Genomic DNA, 26,831 nt, shown 5'->3' on the forward strand with positions numbered 1-26,831 from the left:
CATGTTGTAAAGTAAATTCAATCTATTTCATCAAACCACATCTATCATCATTGTGTAAATTTACTTTTTCTTAAGTTCACTGTGTAAATCTAGCATATCTCTTAAATAAATAAAGTTGTATATTTTGCAGCAATTGGCAGCCCAGCAGATGAAAAGTCTCAATCAAGGAGTCGTGTGTTGATCTGCAACAAAACTACCCCAACCAGACTTTCAAGACTGAAAATGATGACTAACAATTCAATTCCGTCGATTCAAAATTTTAGGAAGTGTTATGAGGGTGGGTTGATATATTTATGAGGTACATGTGCCAGAGAGCTTTAAAGGCAGTGCAGATATTGCAGCAACGAAAGGAAGTGACTAACCCATAAGCAGTCAGGACTGAGGACTCTTTAAAGTGAGAAATAAACTTTGCCATTTTGAAATTCGAGAGAGCGAGCGAGAGAGAGAGAGACAGAGAGAGATGGGTCCCTGGCCTTATCCTAAATTTCAGCTGCTCCTCCTACACACTAAAGAAATCCATAAGAGTTTCAGATAAGGGCAAACCTGGCAATTAAAGAGTAACAGAATATTTACAGGACAAAATAAACCATAGATTGGGAATATAGAAGAGACAAAATATAAAATACATGTCCAGACAGTTAGCATTTAACCCTTGAGTTTTGTCCTCCGGTTTGGAATAACCTTTTTTGTCTGAAGCATAACCCTCCAACGAGGGCCACGTGCCCTTTTTCACAGTGAAATGCATGCTAGTTGTCATTAATATTATTTTTTGCTTTGGAAGTATGTATACTGAAACATACAAACATGTCAACAAGAGCCTTATTTTCTTAAGCCATAATCATTTCCTTGATCACGATGGCTCCATGATCCTCATATTTTCTATCCATAAATATAATGGAATTTATTATTGATTGGACTTTTGGCGTGCTTCGTCTTGAATGGCAATGGGACTATGAGTAATAAATACAATGGCGGAGTGGTATAAGCTAATGGTTTTGTTCCGTCTTGTATTTTGGTGCATCAAATTCAAGCTGACATTCTTTTCAAAACTTAAAAGGTTTCGCGTAATAACAAATTATTCTCGTCAGTAACTATTTATCACTTCATCCCGTATTCTATAAAAAACATCTTCATATCCTATAAAAAATATAAGTATGAAGTGTGAGATTGAATAACGGCTGATGCATTTTTTACGCGACAAGATAAATTAAATGGCCATTAGAATGGAATTTGAGACTCTGGATGCTTATTCACCGTGACCTGAAGTTCCCTTGTAGATCTGAATAATTCAATGAGTATCATAATCAAATACTCGTAAAATTAATAAAGGCACCCTTCTTTTATGTCATATCGTGATCTGCCATACTAAAATATCTAACAACAATAATTAATGTTGTTAGCTAACATCGACAAGTAGCTGCAAAAAGTTCTCCATGCAATATACAATGTCAAATGTTAGGGAAAAACACAAATGAAGAGGAAGGATGGTGGTCCAATCGCCTGTTAAATGCAAATGAAGGAAGAGGATGCTGCAATATTAAACGCAGAGAAATACACGTCTTCAAAATATTGGCAAGTGAGTAGAGGCTTGAAGAAGGAAAAATCAAAGACCTTCCACAACAACAAAAATGGAAAAACCCATGGAAGAAAACATTCGAAAAACCCAAAACGGATTCACATGTGACATAACTTAATAATGATAATGTGAAACATCTTTCATCTTTCTTTCTTCCTTCAGGGTTTGCAGATTACCACAAAGCATGGAAGGAGAGCTCTCGGATTGAGCAAATAAAGCTCCTCGATATTTGAATAAAGACCCACTCTGCCAGCCAATGAATCAAATCCTGTTTGGCCAGCCATTTCTTGTATGTTCTCCAAAGGCCTATGAACCCTCCCAGCAATTACTCTGCAGACAATTAAGGCTTTCCTAGTACCTGGGTCTCCCTCAAGAATTTCAATAGATTCAAAAGCTCTTCCACTCGTGGAGGTTGTAAAAACTCCTATTCCACCCTTGAGCTCCTTCTTGGCAGAGAATCCATTTTTTATAATCCTACACACACAGCATTTTTCTGATGCACAAAGACTGGAGGCACCATTTAGACCAAGAGAGCATGACACGGTTGTGCCATAGAACCTCAAAAGTTCGTTACCGTCGGCGAGGCACCGAGGGTGTTTCTTCGCAAGTTTGCTGGCTTTGATTTTCACCATCTCCCTATATTCTTCAAATCGAGCTAGAGTTTTTTGCATATTATGAACTTTCAAAACTCTCTCAATCCTGCCAAAATGGTTCTCAGACTTCAACCAGCTTGTCCGGCATATAATTTCAACAATTTTCCTTGATGAGTCGCCTTCCACAAGTTCAGTAACTGTTAAGCAGAAAAATATGGTGAGCTGCTAACTGACTGACTAAGCTATTCCAAACTCTCAAGGAAATTACTTCAACTGAAGAGATGGATTGAAGAATGTAGGAACATTAAAACAAACCCTCACAATCGAGCAAGTACTGACATTTGGGTGAGATATTTTGGAATAGCTATAAAATTGCAAATATTCGAAAGGCTTCTTTCAACGAGGAGAAAAAGGAGCAAGTTTTGTAAAGTTACCAAAGGTAAAATTGCAGGTGAATCCAGAATCTGGTTCCAAATCAAAAAAAAAAAAAAAAAAAAAAAAAAGGAGATAAACAATGCAAACGGTTCACTGGACATAAAGCTGAGAATTCTCTCAAGTTTGCAAAAGATTCCTCAACATGTCAAAGAATTATAAAGGATTTCGTATGCAGAGAGATAGAGACTTTTGTGGCCAGGAGAATATACGTTATATGGAGTGGCGGCAAAACAAACAGAGGAAGATACTTCACTTAAATTAAAAAAAAAAAAAAAACTAAAAATATTAAGGCACGGATGAACCACAATTAAGAGCAGCAATGGAATTACTCAAGCGAAAATCCAAGAGATGATTTCTTACCAGCATGCTTGGAGAGATGATGAGCTTCAGCAGCATCCCATTTGCTAAACTGCTCTCCACATTTATGGCACGTCACCGTTGAAAAGCCATTAGACTCTGTCTCAAGATAGACCCTATTGCTTGAATGAACTCCGCCACCGCCGGAACCAAAAACAGCAGAACCCCCTAACCCAGACCCGTCTCTATCTGATACAGTAAAAGGAGACTTCCTTGGAGGAGTTGCTGATGTCCTAACAGAATGATTAAAATAGTGCATTGTAGGGTGCCCTCCAGGGCCAGGTGTCCCAGGCCTTAAAGTGCCCACAAATGTTGAACCGCCACCACCACTACCGTTGTTACCGCTAAGACCGCCGCCGCCGCCGCCGCCTCCACCACAAGCCCCTTCTTGGAAACCACCAAAACCAGTGATTTTGAGCTCACACCTTGAGTTACTCAAGATCACTTCATGGGTTATTGGATTAAGGAACTCACTGCTCCCAATAGATCTAGGACTGCAACTTGGTGGCTTCTCCGAATGTCTCTTACTTCCATGGATTACATCTTTGAGATTTGCTATGGACCTGGAACACCCTGACCTTCCAGCTTTTCTAGTCAAGATTGTGCTCAATTGCTTCCTCGACTTTGGGTCATGAACATCCGATGGCTCTGATTTGCAGTGTAGAGACCTTTTTAGAGAGAACCACACTGTTGGCATATTTTCCTTCCTTCTCCTTTTTTAACTAATTAAGCTACAAAGCTTCGCATCCCTTGATGTCTTTTCTACTCTGCACCTACATTCTCAAAAGCATATCACTTTCTGTTGCCATTTTCCACCATGAAAAGCCGAAAAGAAAAAAAGCTAATACCAACACTTCTTCTGCAATAACTTTCTCCTTTAGGCACAGTACCCACTTGGCTGAAATCTCATTCCCATTTCCAGAAACTAACTACTCAAGTACTCAGTACTCACCGACCCAACAAAAAACTAAAGAACTGTACCTGACAAGAAACAAAGCCATATATATATATATATATATTCATGCAACAGCCCGAATGAAAGTTCCGAAATTTTCAAGCTCCATGCTGTTTTCTGGAATGCTTTCTGAAAGCCACTGAACCATTAGGAACTTGGAAAATATGGATGCCCATGAGGCCATGAAGGAGGAAGAAAGAGAGACAAAACCAAGTTACCCATTTATTTGATTTAAGATGCAGAAATTCAAGAAATAGAGAATCTTTGGCTCTTGGGGAAAATGACAACCAACTAACGAAAACCTTGCTCAGCGACACTAATAAATGCTAGTTACCGATGAAGGCAAGCGGTAAAAGATTTTAGAAAGAGACACTGAAAGCTGAATGGACCCTTTCAATTGAATTGGGTTGTTCAAACTTCAAATAACTAGGGCTGCTTCAGATGTTACTCAGGTCTGAAAGGAATTGTAGTATTTACTGAAATTGGAGTAATTACGACCAAAGATAACGTTTAGCTGAAAATGATCACAATCTGTAACAGCCATGCCCCTTCTTTTGGCGGAAGCACGAACCAATCTTTGGAATGGTGGAATTTGGGTGCATATTTCCACTCTTGCTATCGTCGAGAAAACTAAAGGAGATCAAAAAAAGAAAGAAAACACTCAAACGTAACTCTTGAATTTCACTATGAATTTGCTTGAAATACTAGTCTCTTGACAATTGGATCTTTATCCTATAAAGTAGAGTGATAGTTAAAAAAATTATATTCATCATTCCCACGAACATATATCACATTTTTTTTTTTTTTTTAAGTAGCAAATCTCTTTAGAGATTTGTCTGAGCAATGAGCATTAACATAGACTCGCCCACTAAACTTTTGTTCAAAAGTCTTTTTTGGTAATATTTTAGTTACTTTCCCTTCAAAAATAAAAATTGATAGTTACAATCGTCAATATGTAAATATTATATAATTATATTTTTTTAAAATGATTATACAATACTTACACACTTCACGACTGCATATAACATTATTATTTTTTAAAACATGTACATGTAATTCTCTACTTTCATTACTTTATTTATACAATCACTATTTGAGAAATGATAGAATTACTAGTTTATATCTATAACAACGAATTTAGTATTTTACAATTATTTAATAAAATAATAATATTTTAAATTTTATTTTGATTTTGATTTTTTATTTGATAGGTTTAAATATAATAAAAAATATTATTATATTTAAAATTGTATATAAATTGTAAGTATCACTACTGATCATATTTTGAAACTTTCTTTTATTTTCTTTTTTCCCAAGGGTCTTATTTTTAAAAATATGTGTTTAATACTTTTTTGAGCTAGGATATAGATTCTTGAATGTAAGAATTGAATATAACAGGGAGGAGAAATTATTTTTGTCAAATTTTGGCTAAAAAATCAATTTGAGGAGTCTGAATACCCTAAAGTAATTGGAAAGAAAGAAAGCCAACTCTTCATAAAAGAAAACATATATATTTTTCAAAACTAAATAAAAAAATATATATTATTGCTCTAATGAAAAGCCAATTTTGTAAGTTCATTGAGGCTATTTTTTTTTACTTGGCATTAGATGGATGAAAGATTAAGGCTGTTTTTGAATATTGAGATTATCTGAGATGATTTGAGTTGATTTGTAAATAGTAATATTTTGTAAATTTTATTGAGATGTATTTAAATATAAATAAGTTGATATATTTATTTGAATGTATAAATAGATCAATACGAGTTTAATTTTTTTTTATGAAAAATTAAAAAAATAATTAATGTGATTTGATTTTTAAATATGTAGGCCTAGTGGCCTATGTACTCTTGTTTTGAGTTTTTTCAACATTATATGTTTTTTGAATTTTAATTATTCTAATCTTTCTGTCACTTGCGTTCAAGTCAAATTCAATAAAAACAATACATATTACCAATAAAGTACTGACACGTCTCAATAAAAAACACTTAAAATAAAAAATGAAAATGCAAAAACTGAGAGAGAAGTACTCATGTGGGGTTGGGCGCCAATGCCATCACCATCGAAGAGGTGTCCAAATTACAGCAGTACCGCTGCATTTAATTCAGAAGAACAGTGTCTTTTTTTACTATGTTTCCCGTGAGTCGCACCGCAAAAAATATTAATCTATTTTATTTACACTTTGGAATGAGTGTCCGAATGGTTTTTTTTTTAATAATTAAGAAAATAATTTTTTAATAATATTGTAAAAATTTTTTTTTAAATATTTATGATGATTAAAAAATACATAAAAAAAATAGATATACTGTTCATTAGTCTCGTTTGGGCCACTTTTTCGATGGCTCTAACCGAACTCTTTTATTTATATTATGTGTAGTTAAAATTAAAAATTGAATAAAATATTATTATAATATAAAATTTTAATTTTAAAAATTTTAAAAATTTAAATTTTATTATAATTATAAAAAAATTTTAAAAATTATAATAATAAGATGAAGTATAGAAGATTTGAGTAAGTCGTGCCTTCTTATAATGATCTTTTAATTTATATTTTCTTAGATTATTTTTCATTATTATATCATAATTTAAATTTGTTTAAATTTTCTTATGATTAAGTGAAAAAATACTTTATAATTATTATAATAATTATTATAATTTATCGTTTTTGTTTTCAGGTTTGCATCCAGTTAAAGGCCAACCCAAAGGGTCATATTAAATAAGTGTTTATGCATTCGTCGATTACAAAACAGCATCACGCTCCGATAATAATCATTTCAAAGGCCTACAACGAAAAAAAAGGAAAACAACGTTCTTTTGGTTTATATTTTCACAAATATCAATTAAATTAATAATTTTTTTTCTATTTTTAAAGAAATATCTGCTTTGTGGTCAAAGCAATCAAAAGCAAATAGTTCCCAATCATAGAGTCACGACATTTGGATGCACATTGATCGGCAGAGCTGGCCTACATTCTGTTTCAGTTATTATTATTATTAATTAATAACATGTGATTCTCTGTTATTATTTTTTTTTTTACAAAACATTAATTAGTCCTCGGACACCAGCAATTTAATTCTTAGCCAAGCGTGCACATGCATGTACCTGTACATATAATTAATGCTTGTATCCAAAAGAATCAATATATTTAGCATGTGAATGGTTACTATATGCAATTAATTAATTATTTGGGGTTAGAACTTAGAAGCGTAATCCACAACTCTTGCATGACCACGGATTGAAAAAATCAGCAACAAGTTACACCCCCCCCCTCCCCCCTCGGTGGGCGCGGGGGTGAGGGCAGGGGTGGAGATTTTATTTCTATAAATTTTGATGTAGCAGTAAGAACAAATGGCAGCACATCGGTGGCAATAAGATGAAACAACAAAGAGATGGTATTTTTTTGTATCAATGCACTCAACTAACTGCAATCTACAACAAGGTGAAGCATTAACTGCATACATTGAAGTCAAAGAAGTCCAAAGCAAACAGTTAAAAAAAATTAGATTGGAATGAGACTCTCAAAGAATAATAACAACTTTGTATGATCCAAAAAACAATTAATATTGGATTGCAGAAGGAATCACTAGGGACACCAGAATATTGCTTGATAAATTTGCCTCTTGAAAAGTAATTAAAATTTAAGATGCATCGGTTTTAGAATCGATGTGCGCATGAATTTGCATAGTGGACAGCCTCCAATAATATTATTGCAAGCATACCCCTTATTGTTGTTCCCATAAGCCTTCTTGCTTTTCATAATTGCAAAGATCCACCTTTTGTGTAATATTTAGACATAATATTTGTATCGTATTTGGTATATTAGTCCAGGTTTATTTTGACAAGAAAAAAAAAAAAGAGAAGCTGAATAATATTATTTTTTTAACATAATTATCCTACTTACTGAAACTTTAATGATATAGTAAATGTCACTTAGATGCATTTGCTAATTTATTTAAATTATCATTGATAATTGAATTGAGAATCATCACCATCAAATCAATCAAATGGGCTCACATGCTTTCCTTTGTGGGGACCAAAACCATGTAATTTATAAGATGAGTCCAAATTGCTTGGGTCGCACAGAAAGAGACAGACAATGAAACTTATATATTAGATTAATGTTCATCCTTGATTTGTGGATTAGAGGGAACCAACAATAATGATAACCCACACTCCAAAAAACAAGTGGTGTCTGCAGAAAAACAAGGCCTCATTATCATTAGCCTTGACCTTCAAATCTCCATTGGGAATACTTTAAATTTATATATATATATATATATATATATATATATATATATATAAGTTTCAATTTTGGAAACGAAGATGGTTATGAAATAGAGGTATAGGAAAATGCTACAATTGAATTGGTCATAATTAGTCATGAAATTGGGATTAGATTTCTCATATTTACTAGCTCAATTTATTTTTATTACTTCTTTTTTGTCATTTTGCTAAACAATATATATATATTTTTTTTTTCTTGGAATTGCATGGATAAGTTGACTGTCAAGTTTATAAAATTAAAAAATAATAATTGAAAATTTAAAAATTTATACTGTAATGATTAAATTTTAAATTGTACGAGACAGATTTTTTTCTTAAAAAAAAAAAAAAAATTAAAATGGGAGGACAAATGCAGCATCACCAAAGCAGACTGCTGGGTGACAAATCACAAAAGCCATCCATGAAAGGAGTGGCAGTTGGAGGCAGGGGCCTCAGACAGCAATGAAGTCATGACTCATATTCAAGGGGTTGGTATCCATCTATCATCTATGGACATTGGACTCTTTCATCCATTAATGCAAGCACATGTGTGAGTAAGACAAATTGGTAATTTGGAATACTGTAGCTATTTTTCAAATCAAATTACGTAGGTGTTACATAAAGGTTTTTAAATAGAATTCTGTTATAATCATCTTTATATATTTTTTATATATAATTAATCAAATTAATTATTTTATATTAAAAAAATGACTTAATCAATTATATTAATAAAATACATAAAAATAAGTGCACATTAAATTTTTATCTTAAATATTATTATTCTTATATAAAAACAAAACACATGTCGTGATTCGTGAAGGGTTTGGACTGGTTCAGTTTACGAGGCTCATAAATACTGGTAATTTTGTTGTTGGGTCATGAGAAAGAAGCTTTTGGGCCTGTGAGTATGTATTGTCCAATCTAACTCGAACTGGGCTTTTATTTCTTTCCTTTTTTGTTCTGTTTTCCCAAAGTTTAGGCTGGAATGAGGTTAGCCCAAGATAGGCTGACGTTTTGGAATCATAAGCTATAACAGTCCCATTTGGATACAGAAGTATTTTAACTCATCGTATTATTATAATTTTTTTTAATTTGTATATTTTAAAATAATAATAATATTATTAAAAGATAATATTTTAATAATATTTTATTTAACTTCTAACTTTAATCTCACCTCAATTTACTATCCAAATTATACCAAAATTTCCTGTTAAAAACGACACTAGGTGCGAGTTTCAATGGGTTGAGTTTGAATAAGTCCGCAGCTGATGCACATATGACGTAAACTAATTCTGGCCCAATTCTGGATTTCAAGCTAAAGGCTAGCAGCTGAAGCTTAAGCAGGGACTACCCCAATTCAATTTGGTTGGGCATTGCTCGGCTCAAATTCGGGGCTAATAAAACCAACTAGTCAAGACAATTAAAGCATACATCTTATTACAAATGCTTTTTTTTTTTGGGCCTAATGGTATTTGTCTCTCTTGCGTTTAAGTTCATTTTCGATCCATCATCAGAACTTGGCTTGTTACGCATAGTATTGTATTTTCTGCTATAGCCTATGGTCAACTTCTAAAATGAAAGCCCTAATATAGGTTGAGAAATGTTACAAGAAAGTTTTAAAAGTAATTTTGATTCAGATATGAGTTGAGATGAGTTGAGATGATTTGTAAATAATAGAATAAAAATTAAATTATTTATTTTATTTAAAATTATAATGGTGAAATGAAATGAGTTGAAGTGAGTTTTAAATGCAAACGAGGCCTTATATCATACATTTATACTCAACTAACATTTATCATTTTTATCATTCTATTTAAACGCACACATATTTAAATAATAATATAAAAGAACAAAATTGACAAATAAAATATTGATTAGGTAGAAGTATATGGTGTAAGATTTTTATGTAAAATTTTTCATATATATTACCCATTAAGTGTCGTACTATAATTTTTGTACCGCTAATTTTGTGAGGAAGAATTGAAAAAAGGCGATAAGGTTGAAACTCTTTAATACGTAATAATATATCTACAATTATTTTATAATATTTTACTATTCATTTTAAATAAATCAATCAATATATTTGTGACATTTCATTAAAAAAATAATTTGAATTTTACATAACTACCCTTAAAGTAGTAAAATAATTATAAATTAATTATACGTTTATCATTTTCTTTCTTTAAATATTAAACGTTTTTTGGTTGCCAAGAGACCAATAAAAAAAAAAAAAAAAAAAAAAGGGAATCGTTTTGTGCTTGTCATGTTCCGTGTTGCTCGAGTGTTTGGGCATATGCTAACTCAAAAGCGCCGCGTGGGTCACGACCACCCCGTTCGACACGTCCCAAGTCTTCTTCTGCCGAACGTGACCAGATTCCACCGTGTAATTATTAAAGAAAAATTTTATTCATTATTTCTTTATCATATATCATATATAATTTTTTTATTTTTTATTTTATTAAATGTATAAGATATAAATAATGAGTAATTTTTTTAAATAAAAAATATTATTTATCATCTCAATTTATATTATCTTTTTATCATTTTATAATATAGTATTAGATGATTAAAAATTATTTATTATATTTTATTTATAAATTTATTATTTAATACTATATCATATGAAAAGATAAAAGGACGGTAAGAATTAAGATAAAGAATATATATTTTCGATGATAAAAAGCTGATTACCGAAATACTACGAGCGCATTTTATCGAAATCTCTCCCCAAAAGTTGACTTCATCCCCTCGTCTTTGTTTTCCCAATCCAAATTCTAAACAAAGCCAAAGCGGTAAAACTCTGTGGTTTCAAGATCTCCACCGTCCCTCTCCATCCTAATCCAACGGTGCTCTCCCTTGATCTGTGTGCTTCAACCCTATTGGTCCAATTCCTATTCCCCACCTACTATATATATCCAACCTCCATCTCCATGATTATCTATGCTATCCCGCTCCCTCTTTCTCTGACCTAGTTTTCCCTCTCCCACTTTTCGTTCTCTCCGACTCCTCGATCATTCGTCCTTCAAATCAATGGCGGGTCGTGGTAAAACTCTTGGATCAGGGGCCTCCAAAAAGGCGCAGTCTCGAAGTAGCAAGGCCGGGCTCCAGTTCCCTGTCGGCCGTATCGCTCGCTTTCTGAAAGCTGGAAAGTACGCCGAGCGTGTCGGAGCTGGTGCGCCCGTCTACCTCGCAGCTGTCCTCGAGTACCTGGCCGCAGAGGTATCAATCCTTCCTGTATCGCTCTTTCTCTATTTTGGTTTTTAATCTTGTGCACGGCGTCGATGCACACGTCTATACACCTTTTCGTGAGATCTAGCATTTCGAATTCTTATATCTTCTGTGCGATTTTGTCTAAACTTCAATGTTTCTGTGTATTTATAATGCAATTGTGCGAAAGGCCCCTGAAATGCTAGGATATGGTACTATATTTTGCTTTTCTCTGTAATTCTAGGGTTTTGAATACGTTAAAATGATTTTTATATATATATTCAAGTTTATTATTTTCCTTCGTATTTATTTATCTAGGATGATAAATATATGTCCATTTGTATAATTGTGGAAAATATGTAAATGCCTCAGTGATGGTTCCTCTCGCCCTATACTGATTAACCTGGTAGCTTGTAGATCCAGGTCTATCAGAGACCCGCTACTCAGTCTGGGTGGATTCCTTTTAAATTTTATTCTTGTTCTGTAAAACTAGGGCTTTAAATTGATTCCTAATTGCTCACAACATTTGGCGTTTTCAGGTTCTTGAGCTGGCTGGAAATGCTGCGCGAGACAATAAGAAGACTAGGATTGTTCCCCGACACATACAGCTAGCTGTCCGGAATGACGAAGAGTTGAGCAAGCTTCTTGGGGACGTGACGATTGCCAATGGTGGTGTGATGCCGAACATCCACAACCTGCTACTGCCGAAAAAGGCTGGAACTTCTAAGGCCTCGGGTGGAGACGATGACTCTTAGATTCAGGTGAAGACAGTTTAGATTTTCGGCCATCTACGTGTTGGAAATCAGAATCACTTTTCTTCGCCATGGTTATTTTTGTTTTTTTAGTTCCGGTTAGGATTTGAGTACCTATGTGATTGTGGAATTGTAGTAGAGTCGGTGGTAGTAGTTAGGCTTTCCGGTTGTAGTGAATGTGAATATAAATGATCTTCTATTCGTTATAGAAGAGAATGTCGAATTTAATTGAAAATTACTCATGTATTCATAGTTCATGACATTAATGATGCAGGCCTTAAAAGTTGCTCCGATTTTATTTTGTTTACATTTTTTGGACTTTTTGCGTGTATGCTGAGGCCATTGGATTCAGTGTTGCTACACGAGAAATGTCTATACTTCTTTGGTGTTGTATTTGCCACTTCGGTTTGTTTGGCAGCAGCAAAACCGGATCTTTTTTACCCAAAAATGTGATGTTTCTAGATGGCACGAAATGTTTAAAACGTTGGTGTGGGGGGCGAGTTTGGATTTTGAGTAGTCGAAATCTTTTTTGAATTGTTATTAAGATTTGCATTTAAAATTTGTGATAAAACCACGAACAGGTTTTGTAAGGTTTTATCGAGGATTGTGGTAAAAGCAGGTGAAAACATTGTGGCGGTAGCGATGATGAACATCTTCTTTTACAGTCTTTTCGTAAAACAATTAGAGTGTCTTTGAATGTTAAAGTGAGTTAAGTTGAGATGATAAAATATTATTAGAATATTATTTTTTAATATTATTATTATTTTAGTATTTGAAAAAGTTGAATTATTTATTATATTTTGTATTGAAATTTAAAAAAATTATAATGATGAATTGAGATGAATTGAGAGTATTTAAGGAACCAAACGAATTCTTAAGGTTTTATTTGGATTTAAAAAGTATTTCGTTTGTCTTATTTCATTATTAAAAATATTTAAAATTTTTTATATAAAATATAATAAATAATTTAATTTTTTTAAATATTAAAATAATAATAATATTAAAAAATAATATTTTAATAATATATTTTTTAATTTTTATCTTTTATTTAAAATTTTTTTTATCTCTTCTCTATAAGAAAGTTATCCGAGAGCTGTCTCCGTCCGAACTGGTGAACCTTTTGCATTTTAATAAAATTGCGATTTTGTCCTCTTTCATGAAAAAATAAAGAAGAAAATGACTGTCGGGACCCATTTTGGGGCTGAGGCGATGATCGGAGATAAAGTCGGGGCTTCGAATCATGAAGCACCATACCATGTCTGCCATGGCCTTCTGATTTCCCAGAGAGAAGACGGCAGTTTTGTTATTATGTAGTCAAAATATGTGAAGGAGTCACCCGGTAGATTACAGCCCTTTATTTTCTTGTGTCAATATTGGTTCGAGATTGAGAGCAGTACTGTTAAAAATCTTTAAGTTATAATTTGAGAGCAGTACTGTTAAAAATCACAATAGTTTAACTAAATTAGTATCCAACAATTCTAAAACTTTTGGATCAATGGTTGAGTCTTTAACAATTGTTATCAGAGCAAGAATTACGTCACGGATTCAAATCACGCAGAGAGATCTACAGGCTGGATTAAAATGTCTTAGCAACTAAAAAAGCTCAATGACATTTGGAGAGAGGTCATATGGCAAAAAATCAATATCGTTTTTTCATGACGGCTATAAACATAAAACCTTCAGGTTACATATTCCTCTTTCAAAACATGAAAAATATCAACATAACAAAGAATTAAAAATTAAATAAACAATGTATATGAACATCATTTAATCTAATTGCCAATGCACATGGGGTTTAATTTAAGGCGAGATCATGTTGAACCATTAATCCATTCCTGATGGGTCCTTCAACGAGATGAAGGTAATTGTTCCGTTCTGATGTCATATTCAGTCATCCAAATGTTACAAGGAAACCTATCAGTGGAAGTGCAAACACCATGTGCTAGCATCTACACTCTGATGCTTTCTAGGATGTTGTCCTTTATCAGCCCTGCATGCATGATAGGATCGTGAGGGCAGATATCTGTGAACTTCTGCCATAAGAGCCACCTGATTAAACAAAAGACAGAGAACCACTTCTTTAGATTCCAATAGTATCTGGTAAAGGAAAAGGAAAGGACGACAAACTGGGGCTACCCAAACTTCCATTGCCTATATCTAGTTGAAGAATTAAATCCTACATATGGACTCATACTTAAAAAAAAAAGTTGCTTGCCAATGAAACAAAATTGAATTACCTTTTCTAAAAAATCTATGGACTCTCATCATCTGAACTAGAACTATCTATCCGTCTATCTGTGATTGCTGGAAAAAGGCGCTGATGGAGATCAAGGGGCTGGCGGGTATCAGAGGAAGCCGCCACTGTAGGGGCTTCTTTTTTCTGTGTTATTGTTCGTCTCTTCACTGCATCTCTAACATCTTTACATGCTTTGTCTAACATTATCAAGAAATCCCTTACTATGACAAACAAGCGTAAGCCCTCATCCTTCCCAGCTTTCCCATGAAAGTAGTCACCAGTGCTCTTCACCAAAGTCATGATTCTCCTTTCTTCCTCCAGGAACCACATAACATCAATCTCAGCATTCTGCACAAAACTCTTTAGTGTTTGATGGAATCCACGATCTTCTTCTATACTTTTCATGTCCGAGTTCAGGAAGTCACGAGTTTTAATCAGCTGCTGGCCAAGTTTGGCAACAGTTCCTGTTAAGCTGTCAGCATCGAGAATTGCCGCTTTCTTGACATTCTCAAGTTCATTGCCCAAAGCTGAGACCACCTGAAGACCTAGGCTACGATAATGCTCTTCTGTGTCATGGGAAGTTTCCTCAAGCAGATCGTCTGATTTGAAGCTAGAGAAGCTCTGGCTCCCTTTAGCTCCACGGGCGGCTCTTACACCTTCAGAGCGGATAATCTCTTGAACAACAAAATTCAAGAGTGTGGTCTTGCCATCTACTCCTTTTACATCTGACAACTTCAGAAGTGTGTCAAGTTTGAATGCTTGTGCACCACCACGGAATGTTCCATCGTTCATGCGATTTCCAGTTTTAAGAACCGCTTCTAGAAGTTTGAGGAACAGCCTGCTGTTTCTGAGTTCCTTGCAAGCAACCTGGTGCATAAGAAAGAGATACCCCAAGAATTAGAGATTGTCAAGCAAAGAATTTAACAAAGATGACCCAGAAACTACAGCCAGATTAGGTCACATTCAAATGCAGCACTGACGGTCTGAACAACTAGAAATGCAAGTACCAAGCATGTCTTTGAATGGTGTTGATACTATTTTCCAAATGAAACACAAAAAACACCAGTCAAAATCTTTTGCTTCAACCTGGTCCAGTAATTCAACTTGGTAGGTGCAAATTGAAGAATAGGCCCATTTCAAAAAGGTGTCCTCTGTAAACTGGAAGCAGAATTGAACCATTCACTAATATCTTGTTCTATACTCAACTACTTCAGCTAAGAATAATTTTTTTTTTTTTATCGGTAAGAATAATTAGTAGATCCAGGTCATGCAGGTCTAATTTGAAGGGCAATCAGATTGATGAAAATGAAAAGCTTTGGATTTCAAAGCCTGCATTAAAATTTGAAGCTCCACAATTTGCTACCATAAGAGGGAAAAATCCACATTAATTTCTCTTTAAAGATTAAAAAGCATTGTTATCTGAGCTGTCTCAGCTTTATATAACCATGTCTTTTTTTCTTTTCTTTTCTTTTTTTCTTTTTTTTTTTTTCAAAGAGATGAAAGATATATTATAGTTATTTTCATTACATCAAGTCACTAGTTCTTGTGTACTACTTCATTGTATCTTTATGTTTTAAATAGCTCCAAATAGCTACTTGTATTTGTGCAGGTTGTCAATATCTGATGCCAGCTCAAGATAAGCTTCCACTATGTCCAGCAGTTTGCTATTTCATTATTTACATTAGCCAATTTGGGTAATTAATAACCAGATTTATCCAACTTGATTTAAGAAATATTTTTTTTGATAGGTAAATTCTGCAACGCATCAAAGAGAACTAAAGAGCTAAACGGTGAAATATTGCAAGGAAAGATCTAAACGGTGAGACCGAAAATACAATATGTGCTGTAACCCAGAGATCCAGCGTCTTACCTCTAAGGTCGCAAAGGACTCTTTAGTTATGGTTGCCTCCTCCTGAAGGGTACACATGAAAAGCAATGCTTCCAATCTTTTAAAAGCAAACGGTATATCAACTAAGGCTTTCAAGAACCTGTCAGCAGGCCCAAGTTGAGAAAGTTCACCACTGAACAGCCTAAGTTTCAGCTCTTCATCTGCAGTTGGTGCCATCTTCAACAGAGTTTGAACAAAGTCTGGTGGAAGCTCATTTCCTGATTCAATAGAGGCCGTTTAGGATAGGCTTATCATTGACATTCAAATAAAAATGCAATACAGACAGAATGATCACTTTTGTAAATTGTTTAAAAGATGTTCTTTTCCTTGCCCTCACAGAATTTTTTTTCAGAGAAAATAAGAGAATAAGCTTTTCTCATACCTTACAATTTACATGCTTTGGATGATATTTTTTTTTTTTCTTGGCACCGGTTGTCCAAGAACAAAGTCCCGACTAATCCCAAGGGTGCAAAGGTCCTCGGCAAGGAGTTTCTCGCAAGTGCACCTTGGGTAATTCAAGGGGAAGTTCCCCCAGTCTGATGACCCCTAGAAATTGTTTGCACTCAAGAGGATTTGAACCTTAGACCTGGAGGGAGCATACCACCAAGACCAAGGCCTTTACCATTTTAGCCAACCCTAGGGATTTTGGCTGATAAATATCAATCAACTTGATAGTGTAAACTAACCTAATTTTTTTTATTGGTAAACAAAGTGTAAACTAACTTACCTTGAAAAGGTCTAATACTTATTCCAGTACATATCATTCAGCAATTATTTCAAGCTTCATTATTAGATTCCACCTTTCGCTCTTATAATGGAATTCTTGCTACTTGTTCAGAAAGAATTATTTCAACAGCTTCAGTTATTATTATTTTTTTATTGCTGGCAAGGACTTTTTGCTTAGAGCCATTGGTCTTGACAGAAAAATTAAGAAAAGGGTGCATAAATGATGTGTAATATAAATATGACATCTAAAGTGAATGCATGAATTAGTATATTACTACTCATATTAGAGATATAGAGCATGAATATTCACAGATAAATCATAATTTACATGCTTTGTTTGATGAGTATCAACCTACTTGATGGTGTAATACTTAATTTCATAATGTCTAACACTTATATCAGTACATCTCATTCAACAGTAAAATCTTCTAATTGCAACAGCTTCAGTAGATACGAAATGTTAAAAAGCATAGATCAAGTCTTTTCAAAAACTCACTTGGCCCAAAGCCCTTGTCAGGCATAGGCAATTAATAGAACCACTTTTCCCTAGAACCTTTTTTTCGTTTTTTGATAAGTAACTTTTCCCTAGAACCTAGAAAGCAACCCCAGATAGCATGCCCAAGGGACAAGTGGTGCAGGTCAAAAGTGAGTGACTAGGAGTGAAAGGAGGGAGGGGGATAATGAACAAAAATCAAAACTTGGTTACGAACACTTACATGTGGCTATAATATAGTGAGATTGTCTCCCTATAATATTGTCCAATAATGACTTGTCATGTCTTTTCTTCTAGAATAGTGAACAACAAAATATAAAAACACTACACAGGAGAAAAAGCTACCTTCATGAAGTGCATCACAAACTTCTTCTATTGTCACATTCAATGCCCGCAGAAGAATCGACAGATTTTGTGATTTTTTAGGATCAATGATTTGAATATACTGGGGGGAAGGATCTTGTGAAGAAGACTCTTTCCTGCGTTCATTTTTGCTTTTATCAACAGCATTATACCCAAACAGAGTTTCTATCATCTCCTCATTGAACCTGTAAAAGTAGGAATAAACTGAACTGAGCAGCTAATCATCAGTAATCATTCATGTCAAATGCATATACAGATGGAATTTCCAACTTACTGGAATGATCCTGATTTAATCTGATGCCAAACCATTGATTGATCAGGGCTTGCTAAAACCTTATCCCAGAAAAATGGCTTCAGCTTTGCTTTAGGAGCATTAGTGTCGCCCTCCAAACCAGCTTCCTCACTAGACATAGCATTTAATGCACGTTTTGGTCCCGGAGGTGGTTGAGCTACTTTTGAGCCTAAGGCAATTGGTTGAGGCGGCCTAGGGGGAGGAACACCGCTCTTTGGAGGTGGCGGTGGGCGGGAACCAGTTTTGATGCCAAGAGGTATAGGTGGTGGTGGAGGTGGTGGTCCAGGAGGGCGAGGGCCTGACCCACTAGAAGAAGGTTTCAGAGAGGGAGGTGGTAGAGGAGGTGGAGGAGGAGCAGTTTTGCTGGGAGGAGGCCTAAAGGAAGAACGTGGCTCAGGAGGAAGAGGATCTGCCCGGTCAGGAGGAGACTTCTGAGGAAGCAGTACAGAAGTGGTGGTCCCCAACCTTCCAGGAGGAGGCTTTAGAGGAAGAGGCGGTACTTGTCCGGTAATACTGCTTGTTGCATGCAATGATTCAGGTGAGCCATGCAGAAAACCTGACTCAATGTGGGCATTACCAAACGACTGGTACTGAAGTTTCTCTTCTTTTATTGTATTTCCTAAAGCAGAAGATTTTGTTGAAGAACCTGAAAGATCAGCATGGGAAATATTATTAAACTCAAGTTGAACAATTACAGATGAAGGTATTCAAGTGAGATATATACCAACAGAGAAGTCGTTTAAGCTCAGGCTGAGAAGAGGCCTCTCATCATTTCGTCTAGCTCTAGAGCCCTTGCTACAAACCTTAGTGTAGCACAGAAAGAACAATGCCACAACTACAAATGTCACCGATGCAGTTACAGCAACAGCAATAACGACTGATTTATGGCTATTACTTTGCTTATTTTCCTGAACGTTTGAATTAGAAGGACTGCCAGAAAAAGAATCATTAGCTGAAGATTGAAAAGTTGAATTGCTAAAATTTGGTGGAAAGAAGGGCACTCCGGGAGATACAGCAGGGCTCTGGGGATTAGGAGCTGGAGAACTGAAAGGCACTGGTGCAGGGGAGGGCGCTGGATCAGGAGATGGCGTTGGACTGGAAATAGGCGGTCCAACTGCAGGTGCTGGGGATGGTGTTTCTGAAATCTGAAGCAATTCAGCACCCAAATGCCTTCTAGGAGCATTAGGCCTGGTATATAAAGAACCAAGATACTTTGCATACCAAATCTTGGAGCCACCTTCTTCTCCAGAGACATGAAAGAGAATATTATTCTTTCTTAAACAATCTAGAAGTGTTCTTTTCAACTGGGGATGCAGGACACTGATTATTTTCTGAATGTTCTCTTTCGCTAATGATTGAAATCTTGAATTGATGTCATTCGCACTGTTGAATTTTTCATCCAGAAAGCATAAGTTAAGATCCTTAACAGCTTCCCTCAAATGGATCAAATCTTGCCTGCAATTGATCCATAATACCTCCACCTGCAGGAGGAGATTGTCAGTGAATTTCATTAGTGCATTCTTTTTTATAAGTTCATTAGTGCATTCTTAAGCACAATATTATAGTTCTTTGTTGTATCAAAATCCAAGAAAGGTCAATCTCTACTCTTGAGACTTCAGGAAAGCCTAGAGAAATGATCCACAGAAAGGAATGCCACCAACCCCAATCCAAAGCAACGGGGGGGAAAAAGGGAAAAAAGAAAAAGAAAAAGAACGGTACTTTGCAAGCACGTGGACAGTGTGAAGAAGCATAATGATATGTGCTCCCAAATATTATTTTGGTTGTTTTGAAGCACACAGATAATATCAACATGCATAAGCTAGGATCATTTATCCACAATAACAAGGCAAGAACCGAATCAATCTTCTACAATCTCAGTAATGCTCATCACACATTTTATGGGATGATTTTTTCTCAAGAGTCGGATTGTCTTGAGTTATGCCTAGTAGATTGGTGGATTTCCTTGCAAGTTGGAGAGGACTATATGGAGACTCTTAGGTAGCGGCAATTTGGAGATTGGTACCAATATGCATATGTTGGTGTATTTGGAGGGAGAGAAATGCTAGATGTTTTGATGATCAAGAGAGAACAATGGATGAGCTTAAAGTTTTCTTTTTTAAGTCATTGTTCCTATGGGCGGGGGCTATAGTTGGTAACGGACTTAGTGTCCATGATCTTCTTTTTTCTATTGTAACCTCTAGCTAGGCGTTTTTTCATGTATACTTCCTGTGTACCTAGGTTTTGCCTATTTCTATGAATACAATATCTTTGATTACCTATTAAAAAAATGCTCATCACACATCTGGAATTGAAAACTGTCTAAATATGTATCGTATTTACACATTCACTAACTCACAAACACACATATGCACGTGAAAGACATTAAGAGTTAAACTTATTGATAAAATATGGTGCAAGCAGACATTTTATTTTTTTAAACCATCTTTTCATATTACTTTTTGTTTCCAGTTCTTTTCCCTATTTTTTTCCAAACATAGAAATTCAGAATTTATAATCAAGAGATAAAACCTAAACATTCTAGTGAACAAGTTACTCAAATGCAGCATGGAAGTTACCACTTTTGACATTAAAATGAGTCACCACAAACCAATCAATGCAAAAATTTTAATGAAAAGTACAATATTCAGTCGAGAATACTTCAAATGAAATACCTTTGCCCTGGACCGGTGCATAGTCTACCATGATCATGAGGAAACTAAGATGCAAAATTATAGAACTGATTACTGGAGTTACCATTTGTCCTATAATTATTTCCGCTGTTATTATAATGCAATAAGATCATAAAGCTGTGTAACAAAATCCTAACATAAATTATGCACAAATAAAAATATCGTAAAGTAAAAACCATATAGCCAAATCAATATGGAATACCGCATACCTAATTGCTTTTAGGATAATAATTCCCCAAGACAATCATTCGAAGAAAAAACAATATACACTAAAGCAAAAAAGAAAATAAAAATTTGTAGTCTCTCACCATGTCTTCATTTATCTCCCCAGACGCCGGATCAACTAATTGCCTGAGAAACACTTCCTCATCATTGTTCCTCTCTTCTGAACTTACAGCTGCCAAGGTGAAAAGCAGACTTACCAAAACAATGAAAGAGCTTGTCTTTATGAGATCCATAAGTTGTTGAATAATCATTCCAAACGCATACTGTCCTTCTCATTTCATCAATGCCAAAACCTCTCACAAGCACAAAAAGAGCTTCATATCCAAAACCACCCAGAAGCTTCAATTTTTAACCACACGCCACCGACCCAATTCGAGTTTTTCCAAGGAAACCCTAAAATATCCCCATTACAAACAAGTATATCCAAATCCTCAAACATCCACAAAGAATTTCTGAGCAAAATCTGAAATTTGGAATAAAGCTCAATGCACAAAACAAAACGCAGAATTTTCTTCCCCAAAACCACCAAAATACAGAATCAAAATCGCACTCAGTAAGACTCCCACCGAGCGTTAATAAAAAAGGCGCAAAAGGAGCTCAAACACGACCATTACAATCAAGTTTTTCCTCTTGATTTTCCACAGAAGAGGCCCTGAAAAATCTACGTGAAATCTTCAAATTAAATATTCGATTATGACCAGATCCAACAAAAGAAGCTAAAAAACATTAGCTGTACATGTACGTAGAAGCATTATAGGTGTTGACTAAGAAATGTTGAAAAGGTGAATTTTTGCTTCGCAGGGTTTCGTTTGAAAGCTGCCAAGAGTGAAAACGAGGACCCTTTTTCTTCTTTTCCCTAACGCGAACTTCTGCGGATGTTTCTTTTTTATTCAGTTCTTTTGGTCCGATTTGGGAACTTTACGCGTCTAATTCATTGCGTAGCTTTTGCCTTTTGGAAGGTACCTGAAATTTGATTTGAGTTTTTGTATGAAAAAATCTTTACACGTCTGATATCCCTCAAATAACAGTTCTCTAATGGGTATTTGCCACGTAGCTTTTCCATTTCACATCTAATATCCATGCATACAGCTGATAACTACCGGTAACTCCTGCAACCCTTCCCCTTCTCCTCTTCTACCAAAGCCCCGTGCCCTCCACCTCTCCTGTGTGACCCCCTCCTCTCTCAGAACCAAATGTTGGCGACCTCCATTGACCCCGAGCCGCATTGAGCACCGATAGGTTGCATTTCACACTCCTGTTTTAAAATTGAGGAATTTTTCAAGGTCTGACAGCAGCATTTAAAAACAAAATATGCACCTGCAAATCCAACACCTTAATGTGGATATAGTCTCATTGGTCTGGGACTAGAACGAAAGAGAAGTCTCATGGATTGGTGCAAGACAATGAATTAAGAAATATCAAGCAAGCAACACTATATTTCACAAAAATTCGAGCACATCGGTGAAGATCCTGAAACTTTTAGTAGCATGAAAGAATAGCTATGTTCAAGTTTTCAGCCTCATGTTACGGCTATGATTCATGGTCACTTATAGGATGATCTGAGACAATGCCCTCAAATGATATATCCTCACCATCAGGTCGTTCAGTCCGAAAGGGATCTGAATGAGTTTTGCTATAATCTCCACTTTCAAGACGGTCTTGTAATTTCTCTCGCGGATTTAACTCCATACATTAAAAAGGTGAGCTCTGCTCAGCTTTCATTTTTTCAAATGCTAAGCACCAGAGATTTGGAGAAGTTGCTCCAATTCCCTCACAAAATCAATGGCTCCTCCAATAATAGAAGCTTGATCTCCCTACAAATTATTGTCACAAGTACTCATGCATAAGATAATGAAGAAACGTAAAATGTAGTTTTTGTTTGATTATATTTTATACAATTCGATACCCTTTGTACGTATGAGCCAGGCATTAGGGACCTCAACACGCGAAGATGTTCATTCATTTGCTTCTTTCTGTTTCTTTCATTAGCGATGTGAGTCATCTGCTGGCTCTCCACTTCCTCACTCATCTTGATTGTTCTTTGTCTTTTTCTCTTGTTCTTTGCTTCAGGTGTAAGGTTCTTTTGTTGATCTTCACCCAGAATCAGAGCCGCGCGCACCGAGGTATTTCCGAGAAGAAACGTAAATTCTGAGAACTTTCATTGGTTTTATCAGATGTGATCAGATATATTTTGTCTGTTGTAGAATTGCATATGTGGCTTGTTTTGATTGGGGGCTGTTAAATGCCCGGTAACAGTCCAACTGTTCCAAAGAGCGACCTTTTTATATTAATACACGTCATACATCATATTTATTTTTAAAATTTTAAATTATTAATTAAATTATTCTTTTTATTATTTATACATCACATATTGTGATAAAAAAAATAAAAAATTATATATATAATATAATATAAAAATAATAAGTAAAATTTTTCAATTAAATTCTCATTTCCCGTGTAATAATTGCGAGGTTTATGATATATAACTCTCCTTTTAAAGAAAACTAATCACATGAATGAATATTTAGGTGCAGTTTAGATGGTGAGATGGGATTAATTAGTTTATGATAAAAGTTGAAAATTGAATAAAATATTATTAGAATATTATTTTTTAATTTTATTATTATTTTAAAATTTGAAAAAATTAAATTATTTATTATATTTTATATAAAATTTAAAAAAATTATAATGATGAAATGAGATGAATTATAATATTTCACTATTCAAACAGACCTTTAACAGTTCTGTTGAGCGTAGACGATAATAAATTGACTAAATAAGATAAACGACGTTGTTTTGTGATAATATTTGCTCCATCTCTCGTGTGGTATTTAAGGATCGAATCTCTGGAATTCTTTCCTACATCACAGAGGCTTTTGCCAAGGCAACAAGATCCATCATGATAAATACTTGCCTTTGATTGTGTATTTGTAAGATAATTAATAAAGAGACTTGCTATGTACAAATCATGTATAAAGATGACATAGCTTTTTTTAATTGAAAAGAAAAAAAAATTTGAGAGAAGAATAAGGTCTTCTGTCTCATAAAAATTATTTTTATCTATATTATTTTATTAAACGGATGTCTTATATATCAGTATTAGTGCACAAACTCCCTTGCAAAAAGTCTTTTACATCAATAAATTTTCTTAAAATATGGATGGTGTTGCGCCTTTATTCAATCAGAAGATGATATGCCATTTAAAATATTTATATAAATACTACATTTTAATGATACGTCATCTTATAATAAGTTAGAATTGCCTCGTATCGGTATTTCGAAATTACATAATAATTATTCTAATTTATATTAATATTTGTATATGATCGTATTTAGCATTTAGCATATAATTGAGACCGGCATCAACTTCTAAATTGAAAAACTAATAGTTCCATGATCAATTCCAAGTTGTACACCCTGAACGACTTTGACTCTCATGTCTTTTAGTTGAATTTTCCTTAAGGCTCGTAATAGGCATCCAATACAATGTTTCTTTAATAAATACAATGTCTCAACTCCTCTCATCTCATCTTACTTCATTTAATCATTATAATTTTCTCAAATTTTCACACAAAATAAAATAAACAATTCAACTTCTTCAAATAATAAAAAAAATTAAAAATATATATTCTAACAATATTTTATTCAACTTTTAATTTTAATCTTATCTCATTTACGAAAACAAATAAGACCGTTACCTCTCGTCACTGCCTATCAAGTCATAAATATGAATCATCCAAAATGATACTCTATCTATAGTTATTTTTCCTCTTAGATTATATTTAAAGTAAATATCTGATTGAGATTTTTTTGTAATTTTATCTCAATTCTAGACAGTAAATTTTTGAATGGTACTAAATAGACAACATATAATATATAACTCATTTTGTAACTCACACGTGGTTTATTTTATATTTAAGATGACATTAAATATAATGCTTGACATGTATTTTGAGAGAGCCCTAGATGAAAATTAAGACCAATACTAAGGTGAGAAGAAGCATCTAAAATCCGCAGTTAATTAAATCTGGTGACGGTAACGACGACTGGGCTAAAGTAATAACTAACCAAAGGGCGCCTTATTAGAATGCATGATTTGATTTTGAAAAGTGTTTTGTTTAAGCCCTTGTGAATTTGCAAGCAATGCAACTACATTATCCTTCCAAAGTGTAGAATTACAAGTGTTCAACTGAATTTTATTGTTGTTCTTGCAAGTAGCTTGAAAATTAAGTCCACCCAATTTTTCGGCAGGTTTGGGGCTTTAAATGAGATACAAAATTTTCATCTGATCTCATTTTATTTCATCCAATCTTATTCTCAAATATAATTCAAATACAAAATTCTCAAACTAATAATTACAATTTTTTTAAACTAATCATTACAAATTTTTCAAATTTTCAAATAAAAAAAAAATTCCAACTTTTTCAAAGCAAACCATTTATCCCTAAAAAGACTCTTCATACTTTATAGAATAAAACCAGCAACAAATGTGTCACTTTGCTAATTAGCCTCAAAATGTGCCTAGCTGCCAAGTTGTTTCATCTACAATAAGTAGTAGCAACCCACCTATTCACTGTCAAGATAGCAAAAAAAAAAAAAAAAAACATTATTATTGGAATATAAGAGGGATTGGTCGTTTGCCCTTTATTCCTTACCTGATTTGGTTCGATAAAGTTAATGTCAAGGATAAATATTCAAACATCAAGAAAAGGAGAAACAGCTTTATTCCTGGTTGTTACATGCATCAAATCAAATTTCAATATTTTAATAAGTTCTACATCCGCCTTTGTAATAATCCAATAGAAGAGTTTGGAGCCCATCTCACTTCAAATAATGCTCTGTCTGTCAACCACATTCAATTTAATACTTTGCTATCTAACCTTGTTAATGGGAATTGACCACTACCATTTTCGGCCTATTTGCAGGGGTCTGCTCGACAGTTGGGCTACACTTAGCAATATGTCCATATCCTATTTTCACTTGTATTGATGTGTCCAATTTGGCTATTTGCCTCTCTTTATAACGAAAATAGATAGTGAAAAGACACTCCCTTGTCCCATGACCCCATCCATTCAAAGGCCGAGCCTTACCCATCTAAGTCCGGTAACTCAAATGTTTGGATGCGTCTACTTTACTTTTAATTGGGAACACAATCATGGGCAAGCCCCACTGTCCAAAATGCCTGCAGATTTCCCGTGGATGTCAATGAATTCAAACAATCTATCAAGCATATACCAAACCTGCTTTTTTGGAGGGGAAAAACATTAGTCCTGCAGATGCCAACACCATATCACATGCATTGATAAAAGCCTCTTTATTTGGCAGTAATCAATAAATTAATTTTATTGCTACTAAAAGACATGAAAAGTATGCATTGAAAGAGGGAGAAAGTGCAAATTCGCAACATGCACAGAACATTTAAAAGATTCCTTTCACACATGATATCCCCCTTTCTTTTTTCTTCTTGCCAAATGGTTTGAGCATATCAGCTAATTGGGACATGGTCAGGGTCAGGGAAGGGCCTTTTCTGTTTCCAAATAATACAACTAATCGGGACAAAAGGAGTTTGGACACTAACATGCATCGTGTAAAAACTCGTGGAAATTTAAAAAAATTATAATGATGATATAAGAATTTTGTATCTCATCTCATTTGCCAAACATATCCTAAGATACATTTCCATTTTGCCACAATAGAAATTGAAAGCATGCATGGGCTGCCACATGGCCTCTTTGTATCCATAATTCGCCTACCATAACTTATACTAATCAACGAGGTAGAAA

The 26,831-nt window shown here is 34.5% G+C and overlaps 3 protein-coding genes across 3 annotated transcripts; 1 reads left to right on the forward strand and 2 right to left on the reverse strand.

Moving 5' to 3' along the window:
* Positions 1 to 1,514: 1,514 nt before the first annotated feature.
* LOC121235122 lies at positions 1,515 to 4,618 on the reverse strand. Its single transcript, XM_041131371.1, has 2 exons — positions 2,965 to 4,618; positions 1,515 to 2,366 (listed from the first exon to the last, which is right to left on the reverse strand). Exons 1-2 carry the CDS (start codon positions 3,656 to 3,658, stop codon positions 1,735 to 1,737), a joined length of 1,326 nt encoding a protein of 441 aa, XP_040987305.1. The 5' UTR covers positions 3,659 to 4,618; the 3' UTR covers positions 1,515 to 1,734.
* Positions 4,619 to 11,104: 6,486 nt separating this feature from the next.
* LOC121235238 (histone H2A.6) lies at positions 11,105 to 12,416 on the forward strand. Its single transcript, XM_041131562.1, has 2 exons — positions 11,105 to 11,395; positions 11,923 to 12,416. Exons 1-2 carry the CDS (start codon positions 11,207 to 11,209, stop codon positions 12,136 to 12,138), a joined length of 405 nt encoding a protein of 134 aa, XP_040987496.1. The 5' UTR covers positions 11,105 to 11,206; the 3' UTR covers positions 12,139 to 12,416.
* A 1,384-nt stretch (positions 12,417 to 13,800) lies between these two features.
* Positions 13,801 to 22,023, reverse strand: LOC121234480 (formin-like protein 5). Its single transcript, XM_041130423.1, has 7 exons — positions 21,132 to 22,023; positions 18,858 to 19,614; positions 18,116 to 18,779; positions 17,824 to 18,026; positions 16,242 to 16,477; positions 14,373 to 15,238; positions 13,801 to 14,184 (listed from the first exon to the last, which is right to left on the reverse strand). The coding sequence occupies exons 1-6, from the start codon at positions 21,297 to 21,299 to the stop codon at positions 14,387 to 14,389; spliced, it is 2,880 nt and encodes a 959-aa protein (XP_040986357.1). The 5' UTR covers positions 21,300 to 22,023; the 3' UTR covers positions 13,801 to 14,184; positions 14,373 to 14,386.
* Positions 22,024 to 26,831: the final 4,808 nt, after the last annotated feature.

This window comes from Juglans microcarpa x Juglans regia, chromosome 6D (genome assembly GCF_004785595.1).
Source record: "Juglans microcarpa x Juglans regia isolate MS1-56 chromosome 6D, Jm3101_v1.0, whole genome shotgun sequence".
Classification (NCBI taxonomy): domain Eukaryota; kingdom Viridiplantae; phylum Streptophyta; class Magnoliopsida; order Fagales; family Juglandaceae; genus Juglans; species Juglans microcarpa x Juglans regia.